The 25847-nt window shown below is 39.5% G+C and overlaps 1 protein-coding gene across 2 annotated transcripts in view; it reads right to left on the bottom strand.

Moving 5' to 3' along the window:
• SI (sucrase-isomaltase) overlaps nt 1–25847 on the bottom strand; it is a 213921-nt gene that overhangs the window by 12807 nt on the left and 175267 nt on the right. The window contains exons 80-93 of one of the 2 annotated variants that reach the window (XM_072996157.2): nt 25340–25402; nt 24652–24768; nt 22771–22855; nt 21411–21549; nt 19459–19592; nt 17018–17052; nt 16793–16909; nt 12852–13000; nt 11023–11107; nt 10841–10897; nt 8891–9015; nt 8331–8419; nt 6614–6663; nt 5422–5589 (exon numbers count right to left, since the gene is read on the bottom strand). In XM_072996157.2, coding sequence (XP_072852258.2) covers nt 5422–5589; nt 6614–6663; nt 8331–8419; nt 8891–9015; nt 10841–10897; nt 11023–11107; nt 12852–13000; nt 16793–16909; nt 17018–17052; nt 19459–19592; nt 21411–21549; nt 22771–22855; nt 24652–24768; nt 25340–25402 — 1413 coding nt within the window. Of the gene's footprint in view, nt 1–5421; nt 5590–6613; nt 6664–8330; nt 8420–8890; nt 9016–10840; nt 10898–11022; nt 11108–12851; nt 13001–16792; nt 16910–17017; nt 17053–18377; nt 19593–21410; nt 21550–22770; nt 22856–24651; nt 24769–25339; nt 25403–25847 lie in introns of those variants that run through there. The other variant, XM_078389026.1, reaches the window with a different exon arrangement.

The following is a 25847-nucleotide window of genomic DNA, read 5'->3' as shown; positions in this document are numbered from 1 at the left end:
TATTGTGTGAGAGGAAAAAGAGCTTCACTCTATCCACTTTATCCATCCCTTGCCTAATATGTCTCAATCATTTCCCTCCTCAGGCACCTTTTCTCCATCCCTTGCCTAATATGTCTCAATCATTTCCCTCCTCAGGCACCTTTTCTCTAGCCTAAAGAGCCCCAAACGCTGTAGCCTTTCCTCATCAGGGAGGTGCCCTGAGTGCTCCCTGGAAGGACAGATCCTGAAGCTGAGGCTCCAATACTTTGGCCATCTCAGGGGGCAACGGAAGACGAGATGGTTGGACAGTGTCATCAAAGCTACCAAACTCCAGGAGGCAGTGGAAGACAGGAGGGCCTGGCATGCTTTGGCCTTTGGGGTCACGAAGAGTCAGACACGACTTAAAGACTAAACAACAACAACAAAAGCATGGAATTGGCCTTCTTCACTGCCACTGCACACTGGGTTGATACTTTCAACAAGCTGTCCACCAGCACACCAATATGTCTTTCCTGATCTGTCACAGACAGCTCAGAACCTGTTAGCTAATAGTGATCCATCATGGAAAGTCTTAAGTCATCCATCATGGATTACATTTTATGTCAAAGTCAACACTTCATGAACTCTATGGGCATCAGGTTATCCCTGATAAGAACAGGAAGTTCCCAATCTTGGGTAACCCTGATGTTATTGGACTGCAATCCCCAGAAGCCTTCACCACTAGCTGTACTGGTTGGAGTTTCTGGGAGTTGCAGTCCAAGAACAGATGGGTTACTCAAGGTTGGGAACCACTGTTCTACAAGGATGGCTTACTGAGAAACCTCTATAGCTTTCACAAAATCCTTAGTTGTTCACATGAAATGCCTTGTCTGTTCTGTTTTAAAGCAGGATCCTCCAATTTTAATGTTACAGTTTAAGCAAAATGTAAAGTCTTGCCCCTGGTTTGGAAAAAAAAAACCCACCCCCAATCAGGGAAGAGCATTATCTTATCTAAATGCTGGGGGAAAGGAGATGAGTCTAATGGTAAAACTCAAATAACAGCCTTTGTGGGTTTCCACTAGACATGTAGAGAACAGCCCTGAGATATTGCGTTAAACCATTGGCTCCCAACCTTGTCTGCAGATGTTCTTGAACTAAAACCCTCAGAAGCCTTGACCATTAGCTGTGCTGGCCAAGATTTCTGGGAGTTGTAATCCAAAAGCCTCTGGGGAAACAAGGTTATGGACCACTGCATTAAACTAATTCAGAACCACCTTTTTGTTTTCTCAAAATTCAGCTGACATTTTGCCTAACTAAATAATAGCAATGTAGGCAAAAAGGTCAGCTTGAAAAAGCTATGGTTTTGAACTACAAGTCCAGAATTATCCCACCAGCAAGACCACTGGGAGGCTCGGAGCATTTTTGTCCTAATAATAATGTTCATAAGCTTGAAAAATGAGCATAACTCTATTGGTAGGAATTAGAACTTTCAGCAAACATTAATTGTATGGTAAGTCACTAAACAGGAAAAAAAACCCTCAGCTTTTTATGATCAGTTGTAACTAAATTGAGAAAATTATGGCTTGACTAAAAAATGTGGTGTTCCCTCATATTTTTTTTTTCGCACTGTAAAATACTAGGCTTTTTAGTGTGGCATTGAATTCCACATTAGAAAACAGGCAAAGACATCCCGTTTGATTTGGGGATAAATCTAAAGTGTATAAGAAGGTAAGGTTATGCAAGAGTAAAGGCAGAAGTGGGACAAGGATAACAAGGAAAGGGTAGTCATCCAGAAGTTCAAAGTTAGGCAGCTGATCAAAGGTTAAACATTAGATAAGAAATAGTTCTATTAAAGATGGTTCTATTAAAGATGACGAAAGGACATTGTAACCCAAATAAACGTTTAGCTTCAATTAATATTCTTCAACATAGGCTGTTTCTATGCCAGGAAAAGTTCTCAAAGTCAGACCTTGGGCTTCTCTCATTTTGCTCTCCACCTTCCAACTTCAAATGTGAGATGTCAGAAGAGAGAGATTTAGTTTTCGCTACAGGAAGAGATCTCTCAATTTCATTTAAAAAAATGTCTCTTGTTATAGAAAAGGGAGGGCAAGTAAGATAAGATACCTTTTAAATTACCACATGGAGATGTGGCATGAAAATATTTGAGCATTCTAAAGCTGGTAGGGAAAAGATGGAGAAAGTAGAAGCTTAAAAGCGTTTTCTCCAAACTGATAGCAGCAGAAGGTCAGTAAAGGAAGGAGGCTGCCAGAGGAAATGAGAAAAGGAAGAACTAGGAGAAAGATTAGCTCAGAGTGAAATGCATTTTCTTGGAGGTAGGAAAGGAGAGTAACCAGCTTAGAGAAATGATTAATAGAGGGTTTTCGTGTTTCATTAACCACCAATTAGTTCAGTGATTTGGGGATATGTAGAACAGGTAAGCAAAAAAACACAAATTGAAAGCAATGCAAGAAGGCCTATAGGCTGGGCTTCAGTGAATTTACTTTCAAGAGAATTGATAATTGGTCCTCTTGCTCTTAAGTGAAATGCTGTTCTAGGCATATTTTTCCTTAGCTAACCAATATGAGCCGGTGGAAGGCAGCACTTAGAAAAACATTTTCTCTACTAGACTTGAGGTAAAAGAAAAAGATGAGGTTGTAGCAGCACAGACTTAAAGAAGTGAAAGGTGACTCTCATTCAGAACACCTTTGAGCCATATTCTACCTTCAACAATGTGATCCTTGCTCTGTTTCCTATGATATACAGTATAAGTGATAGTAAGCCGGGGAGTCCAAGAGTCTCAATAATTTATATGGATCTGGGCATGTCTACATACTATAGATGGACATGCAACATGTTGTTGGAGGTGGCTTCAATCTGTATTAACTATAGCGGACCCACCCGGCTAATAACAGAAATAGCACCAAGGACTGCATTCTCCACAGATCAGAAATGGGAAAAATATATTTTTTGGACTGTAGCTCCCCAAATCCCAAAGTCACTATAGCCCTCACAAATAATATTTTCTTTATCTGACACAAGATATCTTCCTGCTGTTTGGTATGAGAGTTCTACCTGTTGCCAGTTGGAGGATACAGGTCTAAATAAGGAGCTAGAGAAACCCATGTAAACAGCTTCTTGAAAGGAATGAAAAGAACCAGAGACAGAAAGGGATTTACATGAGCCTCATGGCGCAGTGGTTAAACCGCTGTACTGCAGCTAAAACTGTGCTCATGACCTGGGGTTCAATCCCAGGTAGCTGGCTCAAGGCTGATTCAGCTTTCTATCCTTCCGAGGTCGGTAAAATGAGTACCCAGCTTGCTGGGGAGGCAATGTGTAGCCTGGATAATTAACTTGTAAACCACCCAGAGAGTGCTTGAAGCATATGAGCCTACCCGGCAGTTAAGATCTAGCCAGGGGGCCCTTTTGAAAGAGCCATCCCTCGAGGTAAGAGGGATGGCTTGTAGACAAAGGGCCTTCTCGGCAGCTGCCCCCAGACTATGGAACGCCCTCCCAACTGAAATTCGTCTGGCGCTGACGTTGATGACTTTTCGGCGCCAGGTCAAAACCTTCCTGTTCCAGAAGGCTTTTAATTAAAATAACATCAACTGTGGGTCCTGATGATGGCAATTTTAATTGTATTTTAATTGTATTTTAATTGTATTTTAATAATTTTATTTTTATTGTATTGAATTTTTAATTATTGTAAGCCGCCCAGAGACCTCTGGGTAGAGTGGGCGGCATATAAATAAATAAATAAATAAATAAATAAATAAATAAATAAATATAAGCAGCACATTTTGCTTTGCTTTTTGCTTTAATATGTTGTATAGCTTGTTGTATAGCTTATCAACTATACAACCACCCACCTGCCTCATGTTCAGAACTTCATGTTAACAACATGATCACTACTAAACAGGAAAAGACCTCCCCCCTGCTTTAAGAGCAATGGGGCACTTTGTGCTGGTGTAACTTTAAACTCCCTTGGAGCTGAGATTTAGATTTGAAACCATGCCTTAGGGAAGGAGAAGATATATGCTCTGAAATAAAACAAGAATATATGCTACCAAAGAAAAGAAAAAGTAGTACCAGGTTAATTCTTGAATACTGAACAGCAACCATATTTGTTTGTTTGTAGTATTTATCATTCTGGTGGCCCAGGAGGGCACCCAACTCTTGGCAAAATGACATCAGCCAATTAATCAATCAACCAATAAAATTCTTTATAAATGGATAAAAAGACAAAAAAGTCTCTGAAGTCAACATTCTTTAAAAACAGAGCAATTTTAAAATGTGCTTTAAACATCTTCTACATACATGAGAATGACTATGCTCCATTGACTATGCAAAAGCCTTTCACTGTGTGGACCACAACAAACTATGGCAAGTCCTTAAAAAATGGGAGTGCCTGACCACCTTATCTACCTCCTGAGAAACCTATATGTGGAACAGGAAGCAACAGTTAGAACTGGATATGGAACAACTGATTGGTTCAAAATTGGGAAATGAGTACGACAAGGCTGTATATTGTCCCCCTGCTTATTTAAATTATATGCAGAATACATCATGCAAAAGGCTGGAATCCCAAGCCGGAATTAAGATTGCTGGAAGACATATCAACCAAAACATATGCAGATGATCCCACTCTGATGGCAGAAAGTGAGGAATTAAGGAAGCTTGTAATGAGGGTGAAAGAGGAGAGTGCAAAAAATGGTCTGAAGCTCACCATCTAAAAAACTAAGATCATGGCCACTGGTCCCATTACCTCCTGGCAAACAGAAGGGGAAGATATGGAGGCAGTGACAGCTTTCACTTTCTTGGGCTCCGTGATTACTGCAGATGGTGACAGCAGCCATGAAATTAAAAGACGCCTGCTTCTTGGGAGGAAAGCAATGACAAACTTCGACAGCATCTTAAAAAGCAGAGGCATCACCTTGCCAACAAAAGTCCGAATAGTCAAAGGTATAGTTTTTCCTCTAGTGATGTACGGAAGTGAGAGCTGGACCATAAAGAAAGCTGAACGCTGAAGAATTGATGCTTTTGAATTGTGGTGCTGGAGGAGGCTCTTGAGAGTCCCCTGGACTGCAATGAGAACAAACCTATCAATTCTAAAGGAAATCAACCCTGAGTGCTCACTGGGAAGGACAGATCCCGAAGCTGAGGCTGCAATACTTTGGCCATTTCATGAGAAGAGAAGACTCTCTGGAAAAGACCCTGATGTTGGGAAAGTGTGAAGGCAGGGGGAGAAGGGGATGACAAAGGAAAAGATGTTTGGACAGTGTCATTGAAACTACCAACATGAATTTGACCCAACTCCAGGAGGCAGTGGAAGACCGGAAGGCCTGGCGTGCTCTGGTCCATGGGGTCACAAAGAGTCAGACACGACTAAACGACTAAACAACAACAACATACATGAGGGGAAAAAACTAAGTAAATTTCCATTATTCATTCCAGTATTTGACCTACCTGGCTTTCTGGATCATACCGAAACAAGAAATCTTCTTCTGTTCCACCATGTGTCACAATTACATTTGTAACTGAAGCTGACACTCCCCAGATACGCAAATAACCAATTCTTAAATCAATTGAATCAGTTAAATAGTTGTTGTGCAGCACAGAGACCCTCAATGTATTCTGAAATTAGAGAAAGAGGACAAGTTATTTTTCTAAAAATACAGGAAGAGGTTTTACACGCGTTAGACCAGTGATTCCCAACCCTGCGTCCCCAGATGTTCTTGGACTACCACAGCCAGATAAATGCTTCTAGACCAAGAACATCTGGGGATCCAAGGTTGGGAAACATTGCTTTATATATATGGCATCTCTAACCCAGCCATTTGCACAAAGCATGAGTAAATGGCCCAATATTCAAACACATTGAAGTTCATCAAGCAGGAGCATGAAATCAATTAATCACAATTTCTTTTAAATCATCCAAAAACATGATATTCAAAGAGCTGCTTTCCACATGGCTACTCAATTGCTGATTCTGCCAACAGGAAAACTCCATGTTCTCCAACTCTGTTTGAAACTCTCTTCAGTTTTTAAAATTTGTAAAAGAAGTATCAGATTCTTAGAAACCTAGCCTATAATTTTAAGGAAGCGGATATCAGGTGATGTGCATGCATATTTGAAGTGGAAAGAAATGCTATTTGGAATGAAAATATTTAAGCAGCTTTAGAATATTATTATTATTATTATTATTATTATTATTATTATTATTATTATTATTATTATTATTATTATTATTATTATTATTATTATTATTATTATTATTATTGGACCCCCTTATCCACTGATTTAATATTAACAATATTAAAAGAAAAAAATCCAGAAAAAACTAGTCTCTTCTGTGTTACCAGACCTGGCCACTAGAGGGGGCAGAGTCCATGCTATGAATACTTCTTAGTGAAGAATACATAACATGGTCTCTGGCTCCCTCTAGTAGCCAGTTCTGTTAATACATGTGAAAAAAAAATTTCTGGATTTTTTACCTTTCCCCATGTTCTCTCTCTCTCTCTCTCTCTCTCTCTCTCTCTAGTTTGTTATTATCTACAATTTACAATATCCATGGTGAGCTTGGAAGCAGTCAGTATGGGGGTCCTACTGTTTAAGAATTCTAATATTTTGTTTCAAGGGAAAATATTGATATACATACATTAGACACTTGATATTCTGCAAGGAAGTAGTAACTGTTTTCAAATGAATCTGCAAAGAAAAGAATTTTTTTTAAAAAAAAGTAAAGAAAAACAAGAAAAAAGAAATGCTTCTTAGAACAACTGAGAAAACAATTAGCATGGTTGGAATGTGTGAGAGAGCATAATAAGAATGATTCGGGTCAGATTAACTGCACCTGAAGGTGTGTTTCCCTAGAAAATCTTTCCTATTATGCATCATTCTTGTTCCCCTCTCCCTTAAATAAGACAAGTGCCCCATGCAATGGTGAAATGGGTTCAGAGTTTTCTGATGGCCACAAATGAATGAAACTAGCCATCAGAAACTGAAACTACAGTAATTTTCTGGAGATGTTGGAAAAGCTTCATGCCTGACAACCCAACTAACAAATGAAGCCTGTGTTTATTTCCTAATGGCCAATTACACACAAGAAAGAAAAAGAAAAGAAACAAGCTAATTTTCAAATTGTAACAGGAATGACAACTTCTTGCTATGGCAGTCAGACACTTTCTGCATTTAAGGAATTCCCTCTTCTAATGAGATTCTCTCTGTAACTATAGTTTGGCCCTAAAACAACAACTGCTTTAACTCCTGCATTTGTTGCTTCTCATCAACCTAGGCTGTAAGATTACCCCGGGCATGCTGATACCTCCTGACAGAAATTCATTGCAACATCATGACAGCTTGTAGATTCCTCACCTACGGACAGTTTGAGGATTTTTGGAAGGGAATGTGTGAATTTTTTTTAACATAACACATTAATTTATTGATGCTATTGTCACCCAAACAGCTCCAAAGTTCAGTTGGGATCTGAATCTCAGCTTCTTCTCAACTATACCACACTGACAGCCCTAAATGTTTTTAGGTTTCCAACAAAGAGATGATTTTTATTTTGGATAGCAGATCTCCACATTTTATTTCATTAACATTCCAGAATTTAGCTGAATGGATACAGCTTCCTCAAAAGCCAAATAAAAGAAAGGAGTTTGACAAATATTAAAATACATGACTCTGTCCTAGTACTGCACAAATGCAAAATATTTTCCTAAAGTTGTTAAGTTCCAGCATTTTCAGCTTCTCTGACAAGCAAGTCTATCATCAGAGAATGGACAGAATATATAATAAAATGTGAAAATTAGGTTAGATATATTATAAATTTCATCTAGGGCCGATTATTATCTTTTCTTCTTCTGTTAAAATAAAATGGGGTATCACTATCTTGAAATATATGAAGTAAGACTCTGAAACTGAAATCCTGTTTTGTGAATTACACCACATAAGGCTGATGATGTAACCATCAACAGCAATTTTTCAGAAAGAAAACAGTTCCTATCCCACCTTTTAAGTTCCCAAATCTCCCTTGCACTCTTTTCATTGCCAGGAAGCTGTTTGGAAACTCAGCACTGCTAGGAAGTCTTTAATTTCCAAAAATCATTGGTGCCATTACCAGTGTGGTGATTTTTTGATAGTCGAAAATTCCCTATGCCTCACAGCCTTCAACGGCTTTCCAATAACAGAAGAGATTCCATAGGAGCCTCACCCTCTTTCCAGACAAATCAGAAGAGTCGTATTTCTGAAAACTCATTGCATCTGATGATGTCATCAGCCTTATGCAGCATACTTTAAGGAACAGGATTTCAGCCAAAAGTTAATATTTAGTATCCAATGTGTGAGCTCTGTTATGTCTGCCATACACTCACCAATACTGATTCCATCATCCCAATAAAGTTCTCCTGTAGCAAACCCGTAATCATCCAAAGCAACAGTGAGGCCCATGGGATTTGCACGGCTAGAAGAAAAAGTATAAATATTTTTACAATGGTGAGCTCGTCTGAAAAAATGGATGTATCCACTAAAGTTCAAATGGAAATACACTACTTAGTCTTTAATCTGCCACAATATTTTTACTTCTTTTTTTTCTTTAATTATGGCTGGATATGTTTGCACAAAGATGGCTACTCAAAGCAGTGCACTTTTCTTTGAAGACACGGGGAAGAGCATTACAGTCAGATGAGGCATGGAATTAAGACATACTGTATTAAAAGATCTGCAAGCACTAAAAATAGTTTGATTTCTCATAGCAATCCTCAGACAGCAGTTGAAAGACCATCTCAGATCCTCACAGAGGACTCTGAAGGGAGCTCAGACTAGAAGTATCTCGGAATGACATCATGTGCTCAACTTCACTGCACAGGCATTGCTTAAATTGAAGTGAAATCTGTATACAAACGAAGTTCCTTCTGTGACAGGTTGTACTTACCTGGCATTGGTTGTAATACCAGGCACTTGCCAGGGGATGATGTAGCCACCCCGAACATGAAGGTTTATATGTTCCAGTGGCGCATCCAACACTTGGAACTGTTTTCGCACTCCAATGTCTTTTCCCTGCAAAAAGATCAGCCAATATTTGGCATGGGGGCTTGGAAAGATGTGCAGCAGTGCATAGCACTGCAGTGGCAGAAGGTGCATTTCTCCATCCTCCCTACCTCTTATTTTTTTTTAAAAAAACAAACAAACATTTTTTTCTGGAAACTGTAGCTCGGCACTGGGAACCTCCAGAAGTCTGAACTACAGTATTATTTGTCATGTGCCACCAATGATCACAATGGCAAAAGCTGATGGGAACTATAGTCCAATAACACCTGGTCGACCATAGCTTCCCTAACCGCACTTGGGTAAAAGAAAATTAATATAGGCAAAGGTCTTCAATTTGCTAGACGATGGAATAGGCAGAAACTGTCACAGAGCTGTCAGTAAGAGGGGTGAAGTGCCTACTTCTTATAAAAATAACAATGGCATCCCATCAAGTCAGTTCCAAATTATGATGCTCATGACAAAATATTCTTGGTACAAACTAAGGTCCCTTTTTCTGGAGCCACTCCGGGGCCATGTCGTTTGCTGAAGGCCACTCAGGTTGGCTCCTCCCCCAGGAAGCATAAAGGGAAGTTGAACTCTCAGCCCCAGATCCTCCAAATCACCGAACTATCAATTTATGCAAAATCTATGCTATATATTCTGAGTGTGTGTGTGTGTGCACATGCACACATGCACACACACACATGTATGTAAGGAAATTATGATATATATATATCCCCCTCCATGGTAGGTCGGGCCTTGCCCTATACTTAGATTTGAAATATGGGATTGGGGCATCTGCTTAGTGGATAAAGTTTGAGAAAAAGAGTAATGGGCAGCCAAGAAAAGGGCTGCAGAAGAGCCAGGATATCATCATCTTCTTCTTCTTAGAACTGCAGAGCTGAAAGAAACCTTATGGACCATCAAGTCCAGCCACTGTCAAGGAGGCAAAGTGGGGAATCAAACTCCAAACTCCTGGCTTCATAGATAGATACCTAAGTCACTGAGTTACTGTGTCCAGCATTTCAATGGCTAAGATTGTTGGACTGGGCCTTGGGAGATTAAGGCTCAAAAATGCCATAAACCTGAAGCTCCCTGGAAACCAGTCATACTTTCTCTGGCATGGTTGTCGCAAGAACTTTGAGGAGGTTAAAATCTATGTTTTCTAAAGATGGAACAAATGCTTGTAAATGTCCTTATGCTTGATAATAAACATTGTCCCTTGACACAACGAAACACCCCATCAAATTCTTTGCCAGCCACTGGGGGGTTTTCATCCTTGAAGAAGAATGAAATGACCCAGCATCTTTTTTTTCTATCTGTAACATTTGCAGAAAAGTGGAGTGATGGTGGTGGTGGTGTGCACAGATTTGCATATGTCTTTTTGCACAAAATTCACACATTTGCACAAAATTACCTTTTCATAATTTTTCATTGCCACCTGTAAAACTGTCATGAATGGGGATTTACTCCCCAAATGTATACTACCTTGAGCTCACTGGAGGAAAGGTGGAATAAAACCAATTAACAAACAAACAAACAAACAAACAGGTAATGCCTCCCCCCCCCCCATTAAGCGCTTCTCCTCTGGAGATTAAAAGATTCAAAGAACTTTGAAAGGGGAAGTAGGTGACTGAGCACTGGAGACATAATTTGAAGGCAAAACGCATAATTGCCTGTCCATTTATACTAATGAATGAATTTTATTTTGGAGCCCGGTGATGTTTGACTTGCAAGAAGTATTCCATACTTTTAAAAGCTGGTCTTTTTCTCCTTCTGAATATATTGTATTTAACATTTAAACAGGGTTCTGATCCAAAGTGACATCTACTTTCAGATTTCTTAAATGGCTTACCGTATGATAGTCGTACCACCGTGCATCCGGTATGTAAGCATTCACTGTCACAGCACCCTAGAATTTAATGAAACACATGAAAAAATGAGGAGGAGGAGAAAATATTACGGGTGCATTCCAATAAAATATCCAGCTATTCCCACATTCAATTTAGATATAAGTTCTAGAATTTTGTTGCTTACTTCATCGAGAACCGGACTGATCATCAGTGCTGGGCCCCATAAAAATTGTCTGTAGATATCCCATGTCACCCTATCATTGACAAACCTGAGAAACATAGCAAACAAGAATTATTTCATCTTCCAGATGAACCAGCCTAAAAAATCAGTCTTACTGTGAAGCATAACTCACTCTTTTTGTTTTTAAGAAAGCAGATTTTTTCAATATAATGAGGTGCCCAGCTAGAATATTTATGACTCCCTACTTTATTATTACATTTATTAAAACAATTCCTAATGAATGCAGAGAAATGCTTATCACTAGATTCCCAAAAAATGAGTCATGGTTCCAATTTACAGTCAGGTGTAGTGACCAAATCCATTCATTTCATTGAGATCTGACAAGCAAACTAGCCGGGTACTAGCAACTGCCACATTCTGCATTTATATCTCAATAGCCTAATTATAGAAAAATATGACTGAACTTTGCTCACATGTAGTGGAGGGAAAATTAGTTTCCTTAATTCACTCTTATAGCCTGGGAAAGCAAGAGTGGGAGCGAAAATGAATAATTTGTATATGAATTTCCAAGGTGAACATTCACATTTCTCCCATGCTAGGTTGCCAGATGTTCTCACCCACCTGTTTAGCTGCAGAACCAAGGTAAGCCTGTATTCATGATCTATATGATCTTAATATGCTACCAAGGCATTCTATGCCAACCGCCAACATTTCTACACTCTGATTGTGTGTGGAGCGGTGGTGGTGGTGGTATTCTTAGCTTCCCTGTGCCAAGCCAAAGTCCTCCTTGACAATTTACAAGCCACAGTGTCAGGTCAGGGGTATTCCAAAGGTGCTAATCTAAGAGTAACAGTCACCTTCATTAAATTACTAAGAGTACCTTCACTTCTCCCCATCTCAACACTTCCTTTAGATTTTGAATAATTGAAATGGCTGGAGAGAACCTGGTTACCTATAAAGGTAAAGGTTAAGGTTCCCCTTGACAATTTTTGTCCAGTCATGTTCGACTCTAGGGGGCGGTGCTCATCCCCGTTTCCAAGCCATAGAGCCAGCGTTTGTCTGAAGACAAATCTTCCGTGGTCACATGGCCAGTGCGACTTAGACACGGAACGCTGTCACCTTCCCACCGAGGTGGTCCCTATTTATCTACTTGCATTTGCATGCTTTCGAACCGCTAGGTTGGCGGGAGCTGGGACAAGCGTCGGGAGCTCACTCCATTGCGTGGATTCGATCTTACAACTGCTTGGTCTTCTGACCCTGCAGCACAGGCTTCTGTGGTTTAGCCCGCAGCGCCACCACGTCCCTTTAGTTACCTATAGATGGGTGGAATGTGCCCTGGAAGTTTATTAAAAGGATGAAACCTAACATGTCCCGTTATCTACAGAGCTGTAAGTTTCCTAGGCATGCACTGCTGCTGCCATCTTCTCCCTATAATACTTGCTTCTGTGAGAAAGATGTTGCAGCATCCCTTCTCACATGGACAGCCCCTGGCTCCAAGATACTTTCAAGGTTCTCATTGAGTTTTGTTGCCTGGCATAATGATGTGCTTGGTTCTGTAGATTATTGGATCATAGATTGGTAGTTGTGAAGTGTTGGTTCGTGGACAGAGTAGCATGCTCTGCTCCAAATCTTTGGATGGTAGTCTTAGTTGCATATTCCCCCTAACTGGTTGGCAGGAGAAGGCATATTGCACAGGTCCCCTTGGCATCACTTAATATTTCGGAACTTACAGTAATGGGTCCAAGTGAAAACTGTGAGAAAAGCAACCAAATTATGTCATGATAAATTTCACCATCCATTATCTCCACCACGTAATGCCACTTAATACTCACTCATGTAACAAAGGACGTGCAACTGTACTGCCATATAAGTGAGCGTTATGCATCAGCGTGTACAGATAGGGCAACAATCTGTATCGTATGTTGAGCACATTCCTTGATATATCTTCAAAGGTTGAGTTAAAGGAGACAGGATCTTGCCTCTGCAAAAGATCACAAAGTTCTTTTATAACTTCAGGATATCTTGACTTGACTCAATGTACTCCAAAAGAAAAAGGGGGGAGGGGGGATCCATCAAAAGATATGCACTCTAGTTGAGCTCAAATAAAAAAAATAAAAATAAAAGCACAGCTTTACATTTAAAGGAATACAGAACAGACTAACCTGTATTGAGGGGAAAAAGGTGTAACAGTGTTTTATAGGCTTAGGATGAAGCTGGTAGTAGGATAGGAGGAAAAATACCAAACTGACTAAGGAATCTGGGATGCTGATTTATAGCCAACTATAGTTTGTCAAAATTGTACTATCAATGCCCACATACTCTGGAGCAAAATACAAGGGAAATGAAATATTAAATGAAACATCATTTGAAAATAAATACTGATGCTATTTGTACCTTTCAGCTTCTGAAGCAACGATACTCTGTCCAACCTGTTCCAAATGTTCCTTTAAAAGGTGCTTTGAGGTGTGCCTCTCACTTGACAGGATCATTGCTCTTCCAACTCAGACACTATCAGCTACTCACCCATTTCTGTGAATGATGTGTGTAACAAACTAGGGGGAACTGTGTTTGGGTGTATGCATGAACACACACACACATACACATCATTCAGCGCTGTGCTGCAATCTGAAATAACACTCAGTCAAGACATAAAACAGGCAGCTGTATTTAGCTAGCAGCCTTAGCCCTCAAAGCAGCCAAGTCAAGGAAAATGAAGCTTCCAAAGCCTTGCTTTATACCTGAACAATGTCAACAGTACTCTGTGGATAAATTTTTCTGTATTTATTCTTAGCGTCTTCATTTGTCTGTAAGCCCATTTTTGTATTGCTGTCCCAAATAGTGTATTGACATTGCACCAAGGAATAAGAACAGCAATTGTTTGACTTGCGCTCTGGAAACTAGACAGCTGAACCAATCTATCTTCTAGGGACAAACCACTATAAGTAGACACTGTATGAACGCATGGACTTGGTGGATGGACTGTTGTCTATTTAATATGTCTATGGAAATGGAATTTGTTGTTGAGATCCTACTCACTATTTCTGCCTCTGCATTGTCTTAGATCTCCTTTGAGACACTTGGTATTTCTGTTTCACTAGGCAGCATAGGTTTTAGGCCTTCCTGGGCATGGGATCTGTCCAAGTCCCCCAGACACTTAAATATGCAGAAAAACAGAACTTCTCTACTCTGGATAATCCCCGGTTGCAGTTCCCTGTACAAAGTTCATGGGACAGTGATGTTCTAAAGCAGCGGTCCCCAACCTTTTTGGGGCTGCGGACAGGCTAAGCCTCTGAAGAAGGTGGGGCACCCCCTGCGCTCGGGCACTCTCTCTCAGGTGCATGTGTGAAGCGGTGGGGGCGCACGCATGTGTGAGCACCAGCATGAACATTCCTCACACCTTTGTGCATGCGCAGGGGCACCTGCATGCCCGCACACCTGCACACCCGCACACCCCTTCGCACAGGCACATGGTACGCGTTTGTGTGCACAAAGCAGCTGTGGGGAAGGGAGTGCACGCGCGGGGACAGACGGTCTGTCTCCGCGGCCTGGTCCGGCTCAGGCCATGGACTGGCACCAGGCCGCGGACCAGGGGTTGACAATCTCTGTTCTAAAGCATTTGAAATAAATCTGTCAAACAGACACCCAGAGAAAAATGAGGTTGAAAAGAAGTGTTCAAAAATCTCTCTGTAGCTACCTATTGTGCCAGCCAACAGAAGCTGCAGACCTCAAGTCAAATTGAATGAGGAGGAGCCTCAGATACCCCAAATAGTATTTATTTGCACCAAAACATGTGCACCTCTTGACCTAGCCAACAGGGCTATCATTTGGCCTTTACCATGACCTTCCCTGCCTTGCTGTTATTCTGAAAAGTTCCCTCATAAAATCCAGAAAAGAACCTGAAAACTTCGAAGAGCACATTTCAGTTCTGTCAACCTAAATTTCACCTACTTGGATCATGTTTTCTCTCGTGGTTCCTGTTTCTCTACTAATGACTGCATCATAGCTGTCTTGTCTGTTCCTCACTGTATCACAAAGAGGAAGTTCTGTAGCTTTTTTGGATTTGCTGATTATTTCGGACAGTGGATTTTGAATTTTTTTGCTATTGTCAATCTCTGATTTTGTTACTCATTGTGATGCTCAAGATCTGAGCATGAAATGAACAAGCTCTTGTTCTAAAACTGTTCTTGCTTTTACTCTTTCCTTGGGTATCCTCAATTACACCAAACTTTTTCTGCTTATTTTGTGTGTTTTTTTTTTGCGATGGTGATTCTTTTAAATCTTATTCCTCATTACAGTTTCCCATCCTGTTTCTGTGCTTTAACAACAGCTGCATTCTTCATGGAAAAGTTTGCAGAACCAGTCCTTAGGTACTTATACATTGCTTTCGTTCCCTACAGTGTTTTGCTCTCTTCTAGAGCAGTGTTCCCCAACCTTGGGCCTCCAGATGTTCTTGGACTATCACTCCCAGAAGCCTTCACCACCACTTCTGCTGGCCAGGATTTCTGGAAGTTGAAGTCCAAGAACATCTGGAGGCCCAAGGTTGAGTAACACTGTTCTAGAGGACAAAATCTCAGCATCTTTTGCCTACTTGATTTCCAAATGTGCAGAGGTTTTGTAGAATAATGAAAATATGACTTTGTAGCACTGCATTTTCTCCTCATGCCACCACTTCAAAGACTTGAGCTAGGTCATTTACTAGGTCTTCTGCTGTGGTGCGTTCTATTTATGGGTCCCTCATAGATCAATCATTGGGTCTCATATGAAAATGAAATACATGTGCAGAAAAGTTTTTGGCTGCAGACTGAATACTTTTTGGGTGACACATTATAAAGGGGGAGAGAAAGCAGCATAATATCATCGGAAACAGGACCAGAGTCAACCATGTGAGAGGAGATATACTGTTGAGGCAGCAAAGGGCCTGATTTTTCTTCTAGAGACTAGGCAGTGTATATTCTCTTCTGCCTGAATACAATTAGTAGTCCCAGATAGAACAGACCCATAGAATCAGTGGGATTTATGTAGGTGTGGATTCAGCTTTCAACAGCTGATTTACTCCAGCTGGGACTACCAAATGGATTTAGGCCTCCTTCCTTTCATGTGTCCATTCATCATGGCATAGTTAGGAACACCTCCATAGAGCTATAGGCACTCAGCACCTACAGCCATACTGTTTGGCACTGAAGGAAATGTGTTTCTTTATGTAAACTGGGATAAAGAGTTAGAAGAGTGAGTATTTGAATTGGCAACTCTCCATACTTTCTCAGGAGATTACCAAACAGTCAGTATTAGAAATCATATATGGTAGTGCCCCTCTGGACTATTACTCCATTTAACAATGAATCCACTTAACGTTGACCTTTTTGCGATCGCTTTTGTATTGCAAAATGATGGTTTAAATGGGGTTTTTTCACTGTGCAATGATCGGTTCCCTGCTTTGGGAACTGATTTTCGCTTTACGACAATCAGCAAACAGCTGATCGTTGGGTTTCAAAATGGCCGCTGGCTGAAGAAAATGGCCCCTGCTCTTTTTAGGACTGATTTTTCACATTACGGGCACCATAAAATGGCTGCCCTATGGAGGATCTTCACTGGATGAGCAGGTATTCAGCCCACTGGAACACATTGAATGGTTTTCAATGCATTTCAATGGTTTTTTTATTTCGTTTGACGACGTTCTCGCTCTACAGCGATTTTGCTGGAACAAATTAACGTTGTCAAGTGAGGCACCACTGTATTACTGCATGCAACACACTGCCAAGACTGTTTAACGCACCCTAGTGCCCATCACATTATGATTTCTAGCGAAGGTGTAGAATGCCCCAAGCTCCATCCATCGGGCGCACAGTTCATAGGTTGTGTCATTGAAGAAGCCACAGATATCAGCACCACACTAAAAACAAGAAAAAAGAGAAGAGGTTAAAATGCCCCATGTCACATGAAACTAATTCAAAATATTTTTAAAAGCATTCTAGATAAACTTTTTGCCAACAAAACTTACATACGAGATTCCAAAGAGGCTGAATTCCATAATACCTGTCAAGACACAACAGCATTTTCTAGCATAGTTTTTTTAAAAAATAAAATAAATGTTATAAAGAAATAAGTATTGCATTAAAGAAACCTGTGTTTTCTTCATATATTTTTTGAATAAATACAGATTTTAAAATTAAACAGCTTTTGCTATAACAATGCGCTTTGCCCTCCCACTACGGAATAAAGAGGTGAGACGCAGGAGATGGGATAAACTAGGGCCACACTTTATTGAAAACACCTCAGGTAACTTCTTGCCCAAAAAATCAGGGGTCTGCGGTGGTGCGGGAACAGGTTTGGAACCAAAGGTCTCCTGGGACCCCCCTCATCAACCTGTTCCATGGGCGCTCCCTGATCCTTGTTCCTTTGCACTACGCACTGTGTGACCTATCCACAACATGTAACAAACAAGAACCCTGTGCCAGTTTGGAATAGGCAATAAATCCCCATGACCATCTTGCCAGTTCTAGTAGTGGGTCAAAAATTCCTATTCAGCCCCCAACCAGTGAAACTCATACTTGTTTAATGGGAGGGTGAGAAGTATGAAAAGCCTCGAAAAGAGGCAGAACATGTGAGGGAGTGTCCTTTTAAATATACCTCTTAGCCTCCCTCCTCTATGCCTCTTAGACCTCAACAGATGGGAAACCCTGACATCTGAGCGTTCAGCCTGGAGGCAGGCATTGCATCACGGCCTCTCCCAATTTGAAGAGACCCTTGTCCAGCAGGCCGAGGTGAAGAGGAAGTCACAAAAGCAGCAAAAGCAGGAAGCTGGACAGGGGACAGATTGTCTTTGTCTTCAGTGTGGAAGGGATTGTCACTCTTGAATTGGCCTTCTCAGCCACACTAGACACTGTTCCAAGTCCTCCATACAGAGCACGTGACCATAGTCTTTCGAGACTGAAGGATGCCTAACTAACTTAGCCTCCTCCCCCCCCCCCCGGTATCTGGATGCAATTCTCACATCTTGCGAGGGATTGCAAAGGAGCTCCGCTTGGCGATGCATGCCAGCAAAGCCTGCATTCAGTGAAACTTGCCCATGAGAAACCTGGAATCATCTTCATCACTCATACTATATATATATAGTATATACCTGATATATGGAAACTCTCCTTGACACATAGCTGGATGATAAAAAGCCCTAAAAAGTTGTTTGCTTCATCTGTGCCCAATTGTTTGCTGGCTGTAAGGATGGGGAGGACCCTAGTTTTATCCCTCTGTTTCCAGTTCCTTTCTTACATGTGGAGGGCAACAGAACTAGGCAGTCTCCACTATTAATGAAGAATGTCCATATATGTTAGAATTTGATTTTCCAAAGCCTCTAACTCCCTTGGAAAGTCCCATGGATAATGAGGTCTCTTTATTTCAGTTCCATCCTCCATGCTCAGGATGAGAATGGAAGTGAAAGGAGAGATCAACAGAGCTAGGCACTCCTCTTCCATATGCACTTTATATACTGTACATGCAAAAGAAATTACTGGATGGGGCTGAAGATGGTCAGCCTATCAAACCACGAGGGTACAAAATGGTGAAAAGGATGGGGATGGGGGCCAGGTTATTTTCAAGCATCTGTCAGCAAGAGAGTGGACATGTGAATAGACCAACCTCATACTATCCATGTTTAAAATTCCCTTCCCATTGGTTTTATAGGCATGACTAACTCAGAGGCATCAATATAATTATCAATTTGGGTTCCTTTTATGTTCATATTTTGTGAATTTTGGTAAATTATGACCAAAAAAATATGAATTGGAACAAAATTCTCAACTTTACTAACAATATTTCTAAACCAGATGGGGCTGGAAATACAGAGATCCCTCAAATGAATAAAGGAAAATTGGATCTAAGAAAGTCCTGTCCCTTCCCACCTCCACAATCCTGCCCATCTCCACAATATGATAATGCCTACAGGTTTAGCCAAGGTCTCTAAGTCAGATGTGTCCACCTCATTGTTGAAGATTTTCTCTGTCTGAAGAGATATCTATGCCATATTCAGATCCACTGTAGGGTCATCAAAGGGGCTAAGGTTGCTCTGTTAGTAATTTATATAAGTTTGCAATGTTTTCCACATTTGTGCAAGTGAAAGGATTTCATCACTTTACCCTCGGTCTCTTCACATAATGGCTCGCTACCAGGCAAATATAGAGCTTGCTGCATCACCTAATGAGCACTGCCCCAAATGACCCAGGAAATAGAAGGAGAAGTACCATGGAGTGGGACATTCTGGTAGAAGAGAGGCACAATCCTTTAGAATTCAATGCAAGTTTTGGATGGGATGGCAACAATCCTAATGACATCCAGAGTGACCTATTATCCGAATCTTCCATTGTTAAGAACTCCAGTCCATCCCTAAATATGTTGATGTGGCATTTCCCTGGCAAATAATAGGTGAATATAGAAAATTCTTCTTACCAATAATGGATTTGTCAAGCTGGTCCCATCTTGCATAGTTATCACCAAGCCAATGTCCTGCCCATCGTCCACTGGATGGGTATGTGGAACGGGTAATAATGATCCCACGTTCTCCTGTGGCATTGTGCATACCACTGGTGTGAAAACATAATGGCACATATAGGTTAACGGTTTCAACTTTTAAACCCCTTTTATAAACTTCCTATTAAATCCAGATTATGTTTCTCTGAAACTGAAATCAGAATGGCTCTCATTAACTTTTAGAATCAAAAAGTATGACATGAGCTCACTGCGTATTACAAATTTCAAAACTTGGAAAGCCCAAAAAATATTGGGAACGGGTCTAACTGCTCTTGCAAGAGGTTCTAGACAGTCCAATAACTGCAACTCCCAAATTCTTTCTTCTAAACATAATTCTGGACTCAATAGAACCAGCTAAATCTCATTTAACCATCCATATCTTGACAGCTGCAAGAATTCTCTTTGCTAAACATTGGAAAGACCTGGAAAATCCATCACAAGATGAGTTAATAGCAAGAATGTATATCATATGTACCTATGAAATGTAACAGAAAATGAGTATTCTTAAATGTTTATGTTGATTTGCACCCCTTGTTTATCTCACGCCCCATTTTCCCATCCCTATACACAACCCCTAAAACAAAAGCAAAAACAAAAAATCACTATACAGGAATACCCTGTTAGTTTTCAAGACATATTCAATGAATATGGAGTGCTATTCAAAACAGTGGTTAATTGGGGATATTGTAACTTTGGACTTCATTGCATGGGTGCAAATACAAATGAAAGTTTGAGGCAGTTCCAAGTTTGTGGTAGTAGACAGGGAAGAGAAGGAAGGCATACATGCACTGCTTTTGCCACGTTTACTGCACAGGGAGGAGCTGGCAAAGTGAGGCGGGGCTCCAGGAAAGCTCCCAACTGCTTTCTTGCTTGCTTTCTTGAGTGTGGATAGTGTGTGTGTTTCTGTCTGGGAGAACATGTGTGAATGGTAACTGAGGGAAGGGGGAGAAGCAGAGAGGGAGAGGGAGGGCGAGGGGAGGGGAGGGGAAGGGAGGTGAGAGAGAGAGAGAGGTGGGGGAAAAGAGGGGGTCAATTTGCCCCAACCAAAGAAACACTGACGGATTGACTGGTGAAACATGTGTAATACTGCAACAGGGTTGAATGGGGCAGTCAGTGGTAAGCGGGATATTACCATACTCCCAAATTTCAGCAGATGAAATCAAGCAGAAAAGCAATGTCCAATACAGTGATGTTAGAAAAATGGTTTTGTTTTTCCATTAGTGAATACATCTACTAGAATAGTCACATGTCTGATCTGAAGAAATGGGGATTTCAGGAAGATTAAAAATCACAAGTGGGAAGTTATTATCATATGTGGTGGTCATGTGGAGTAGCGAAAAAATACTGGAAAAGCGTACATACTATGTTACAACAAATAATCCTCTGTAATGTGCCATTAACTCCAGAATTGTTTTTATTGAGTATGATACCTGATAACATAGATAAGTCAAAGAAACATATAGTTATGTATATTGTTATGGCAGCTAGAATTTTATATGCAAAAAATTGGAAAAGTCCTACGATACCGAAGCAAGAAGATCTTATTGAAAAAATACGGGAAATAGCAGAAATGGACATTTTATCAGAAGTCATGAAGGATTACCCCCTACAAAAGGCAACAGAAAGATGGGACCTATTCAACAAATAGACTAAATTAACAGCCAACGTGTAAATAGCATATACTGAAATGTGTGCTTAATCTAAAAGGCAGAAAAGAGAAAACAGAACAATTTAAAACTATGATATGGCATTAAGTTTAGAATGTTATGGTCTCTCCTCTTCCCCATAAATTCCTAAGTCCCCTTTTCCTTTTTGTCACCCCTTATGTTAAAAAATAAAATTATTAAAAAAAAATCATACAAACAACTTACTAGTAAGTGGGTTCTGCTTGTGACCATCCATACAGGTTATGCACATCATAGTGTCTTACGGGTGTCCCATCAGGAAGTTGCTGTTCACTTTCCATGCACATTGTCACAAGGCTTAGTCCTCTCTCTCTTAATACCAAAGCTAAAGTGACAGAGAAAGAGGTGATTTGTAGAAATATATGAATCAGGAAAAATATATTAGAGTTCTTTTCATCCGTATGTGTGATTCTCACAGTCTATGACATATGCCCCCAAATGAAGGATTTTACTTTGCTTCAAACCAAACAGCATACACATTATTGGTCAAAATCATATCTGGTACTTTCCTGAAACAAGGGACTACAGTCCTTTCTTGGATACCCAGTTTATATTGGAGAGCACTTAATAACTGGGATCCACCTTCTCACCCACAAATAGTGCCGTAATTTGTAATGTAGATTTGTAGTGTACCTCCTTATTTGGCTGCACTGCAGAGTCTTAACACAAGCAAGCCATGATTTGGCCAGTAGTTGGAAGAAGTATGTGGAAAGCCATATGCATTACTTTGGAGGTTCACACTCAAAGCCATCTATGGGAAGAGTGCAAGGAGAAGGGAAAGGATAATTTCATATTGGCCAGAATTGTAATTCTTTTCTCGGTAAGCACAATGGCCTCATTGTGCACTCAGTTCCTGAAAGAAGCAAATTGGGCAAGAGGGTATTCACCACCCACTGGCACAAGTGTAAACACTGTTGTGTCTAATAAGGCAACTTCCAGCTTGTATAACTACAAGCTAGAGGTCACTTGAAAATGGTGGAGCAATTCCACTATTACACATAGGATTCCAGCTGACATATTTAGGTTGTGTTTGTTTTTCTTTTTAAACCAGTCTTCTTCCCCAAAGCCAGAATAGAAAACTAAAATGGAAAAAATACATTTTTACCTTAACCTTGAAAAAAAATGTTTAATTTAGCATGCCTTTATTTCTATTTAATATCAAAATATGCAGTTATTTTTTTTCCTGCTTTGAACAGAGGAATTCAGTAGATTGATTACATAACCAAGCCCAACTCTAATTTTAAAAGAAACCATAACAAATAGAAACAAGTAATGACAACTAGTAAATTAACAAATATATCCTATATTATATGGTGTCCTCCCCCCATTATCCTATGCCTGTTTACATAGGAGTAGGATACTAAATGTTCAGTAAAACGTACTGTCTTGGATGTATACTTACAGTTGTGGCCCATACTATAAATCTATTCCAACTAAGCCAAACTAAATTCCATTTAAATAAACAGAACAAATCAGCAGTCTTCATTAGGATTTCATTCCTCATAACTAACTAGATCAGATCCTGTGAGCTATGGAAATATATTACCTGGCAGATATGGAGGATAATTTAATTCTCGGTTTCTGCAGCCATCAACAGCTCCATCAATAAAGTTGGATGGTTCATTCATGTCCTGAAGTAGTTTTTCAAGAATCAAAGCATTAATAAATCAGTAACTCTGAACCATCCTACAATAGGTTGTGAATTGTGACTGATGCTAATCTATATTGATAACTATATTTAAATATTATGGGTTTATTGTACAAAATCTGGATGTATGTATCTCACTCTTCTAATATATATATATATATATATATATATATATATATATATATATATATATATATATATATATATATATATATATATATATATATATATATATATATATATATATATATATATATATATATATATATATATATATATATATATATATATATATATATATATGCTGCATTTCTGCTGTGACGGCTCTCTGTATGATACATAATATCAAAACACAATATTATAAAACATTATAACATATATGGATGGAGATATGCCAGGTATTCTAGCCTGATTCAGAAAAGGAAGAGGCATTAGAGGTCATACTACAATAGATGTGTTTCAGGAGTGTACAAAGGAATTTGAGAAGAAAATTAATTCATACTTTAGAGATTAAAGCAGTAGTTCCTAATCTTGGATCCTCAGAAGCCTTCACCAATAGGTCTGTTGGCCAGGATTTCTGGGAGTTGTAGTCTAAAAGCATATGGGGACCCAAGGTTGGGAACCACTGAATTAAAGTAAAGTCTTTGGCTGTGTAGTTTGTGAAATTTGTGGATCAATCTAAAAGAAATGGATGTACCACAACATTTGCTTGTGCTTATCAGATAACCTATACTCTGGAGAAGAGGCAACTCTTAAGACAGAATATGAGGGACAGAATCATCTCCACTTGTGAAAGGTACCCCACAAGGGTGCATTTTATCTCTCTGCATACTCAGTCTATCTGCAAAACATAATGACCAGAATCTTACCAGTGTTTTAAGTAAGGTTTGAATTACTTGCTGCAGCTAGTTGTGGCCAGTCAATTAGGTGTCGGAGTGGTCTCAGACACATGTCTGGTCATTTGTCCCATTGCATAGCCAAGATGTGCTCTAGCACTTTGCCAGTTAGCCACAGTTAGCCACAGCACATTATGCAGTCCTTAGATTAAAAAAAAATGAAAGGGTTCTGGCTGTTGTATGAAAATTGGCTTATGAAGAGTGAAGGAGCGGTAGAGGACACATAAATAATTTTAAGACATGCAAATGACACTGCATACTGGCAGAAAATAACAATATAAGAAAATACCAAATGAAAGTTGACTACAGAAGCATTGCATAATTTTAATGTTCATGATGAAGAAATTAAAGTTGATGTGATTTTCTACACCTTGATTGAAACATCAACTAAAACAAAGATAGTAGCAAAGAAATCTGAAGAATGAAACCTGAAAGCGCAGCCACAGAGGAACTGGCCTTTGAAGCCAGATGGGCAGTATATCAATCAATCAATCAATCAATCAATCAATCAATCAATCAATCAATCAATCAATCAATCAATCAATCAATCAATCAATCAATCAGTCCTTAAGAATAAGGATGTGTCACTGGTGACCAAGGTCATGGTCATCCATACTGTGTTATTATTAGTAATACCTGATATTTTTTAACCAGCTTCTATTGAAACTGCATGTTATTTATTGATGCTATATGTTTATTGAGGCTATATGTTTTTGTGTTGCTGATTTTTTTAAAAAAATTAAAAAATTGATTTTAATTACATAATATTTTAGTACTCCTTTTTAAACAAACAGTGATCAATTTTACCCTTGTGTAATATTTCAGTCTGTTGTTTACTACTGATATATCTGTTAAGGCAGTTATCCGGTTTGCTTTTACTTACAGTCCATAGGCCATCAAATTTCACATAATTGGCATGATAATTCCTTATTTCCTCTTGCCACCACGCTGATGTTGCATTGCGGAAGAAATCAGGAAAGGCAACATATGCCCGGTAGAGCTGAAAATGGCACGGAAACCATAAATAAGAAACTATTTATTTCAACAATTTCTATACCTCAAATATCTCTGGAAGCAAAAATAACAAAATTAAGGCTATCACACTTTGGGCACATCTTTGGGCAAGATTCTCCAAAACTGAAGGCCTCAAGAAAAGAGGAAGATCAAGGATGAGATAGATTGACTCTATAAGAGAAGTCATGGGTCACCATAAGTTGTAGGCAACTTGATGGCACATGACAACAACAACTACAGAGTTTCAATGTGGTGTATTAAAAAGGATCCAATATAAAGTTCAGAACAAATCATAAATTAGAGGAGGTTAAAATACATGAACATGTTTGGAATAAGATATATGTTTTGGCTTCACTCTGAAAGAACAACCATGTTGATGTCAGGCAGGCCTGGTGTGGGAAGAAGTTAAATCAAAGAAATGTATTTTAGACATAGGGAAATTCTATTTTAAGTAGTGGATTTTACAAGTAAGTTTATATGACATTAAAAAGTATGTTTAGGGATATTCAGACTAGCAGCAAGATTTAATACTGAAGGAGAACTAATGACAACAGTACCTCAAGCTGTACTTCTAAACTTGCATTTTCATCAACTGTTACGTTGGGATAATCCGGCCATACCTAAATGGAAAGTCAAAAAGGGGTTGTCATATATTTAGAGTTCTTCATTGTATAATTCAAGCATGAAAATCTCTTAGGATTTGAACTGTATTCATCCAGTCTGCACTGTGTATATCTGAGCAGATATCAACAATATAGTGTGTATCACGCACACGCGTGTACACATGGACAGACACACACTGAGCTTCAACAGAATGTTGCAGCATGGTAAGCTCTGTTGCAATATCAGCAAGGGAGACATACCATTTAAAAATGTTACATTCTATTCTTCCACCATCACCAAAAACCAGTTTCACATTATTTTTTCCAAGAGATACAAAATGTTATGTGTTCAGTGCCACTCTTAAAGATTCTTTTCCTGAATTATTTTTGTACTTGTGCAAGACCTAGGGCATTCCCAAACCAGTTGATGCCTCTTCATTGTGTATCCCTGGTGCCATCATGA

Source organism: Pogona vitticeps, chromosome 3, assembly GCF_051106095.1.
Source record: "Pogona vitticeps strain Pit_001003342236 chromosome 3, PviZW2.1, whole genome shotgun sequence".
In the NCBI taxonomy this organism is placed as follows: Eukaryota; Metazoa; Chordata; class Lepidosauria; order Squamata; family Agamidae; genus Pogona; species Pogona vitticeps.
Note: the sequence above shows the minus strand (reverse complement) of the source record. Positions and strands in the feature narration are given on the sequence as shown.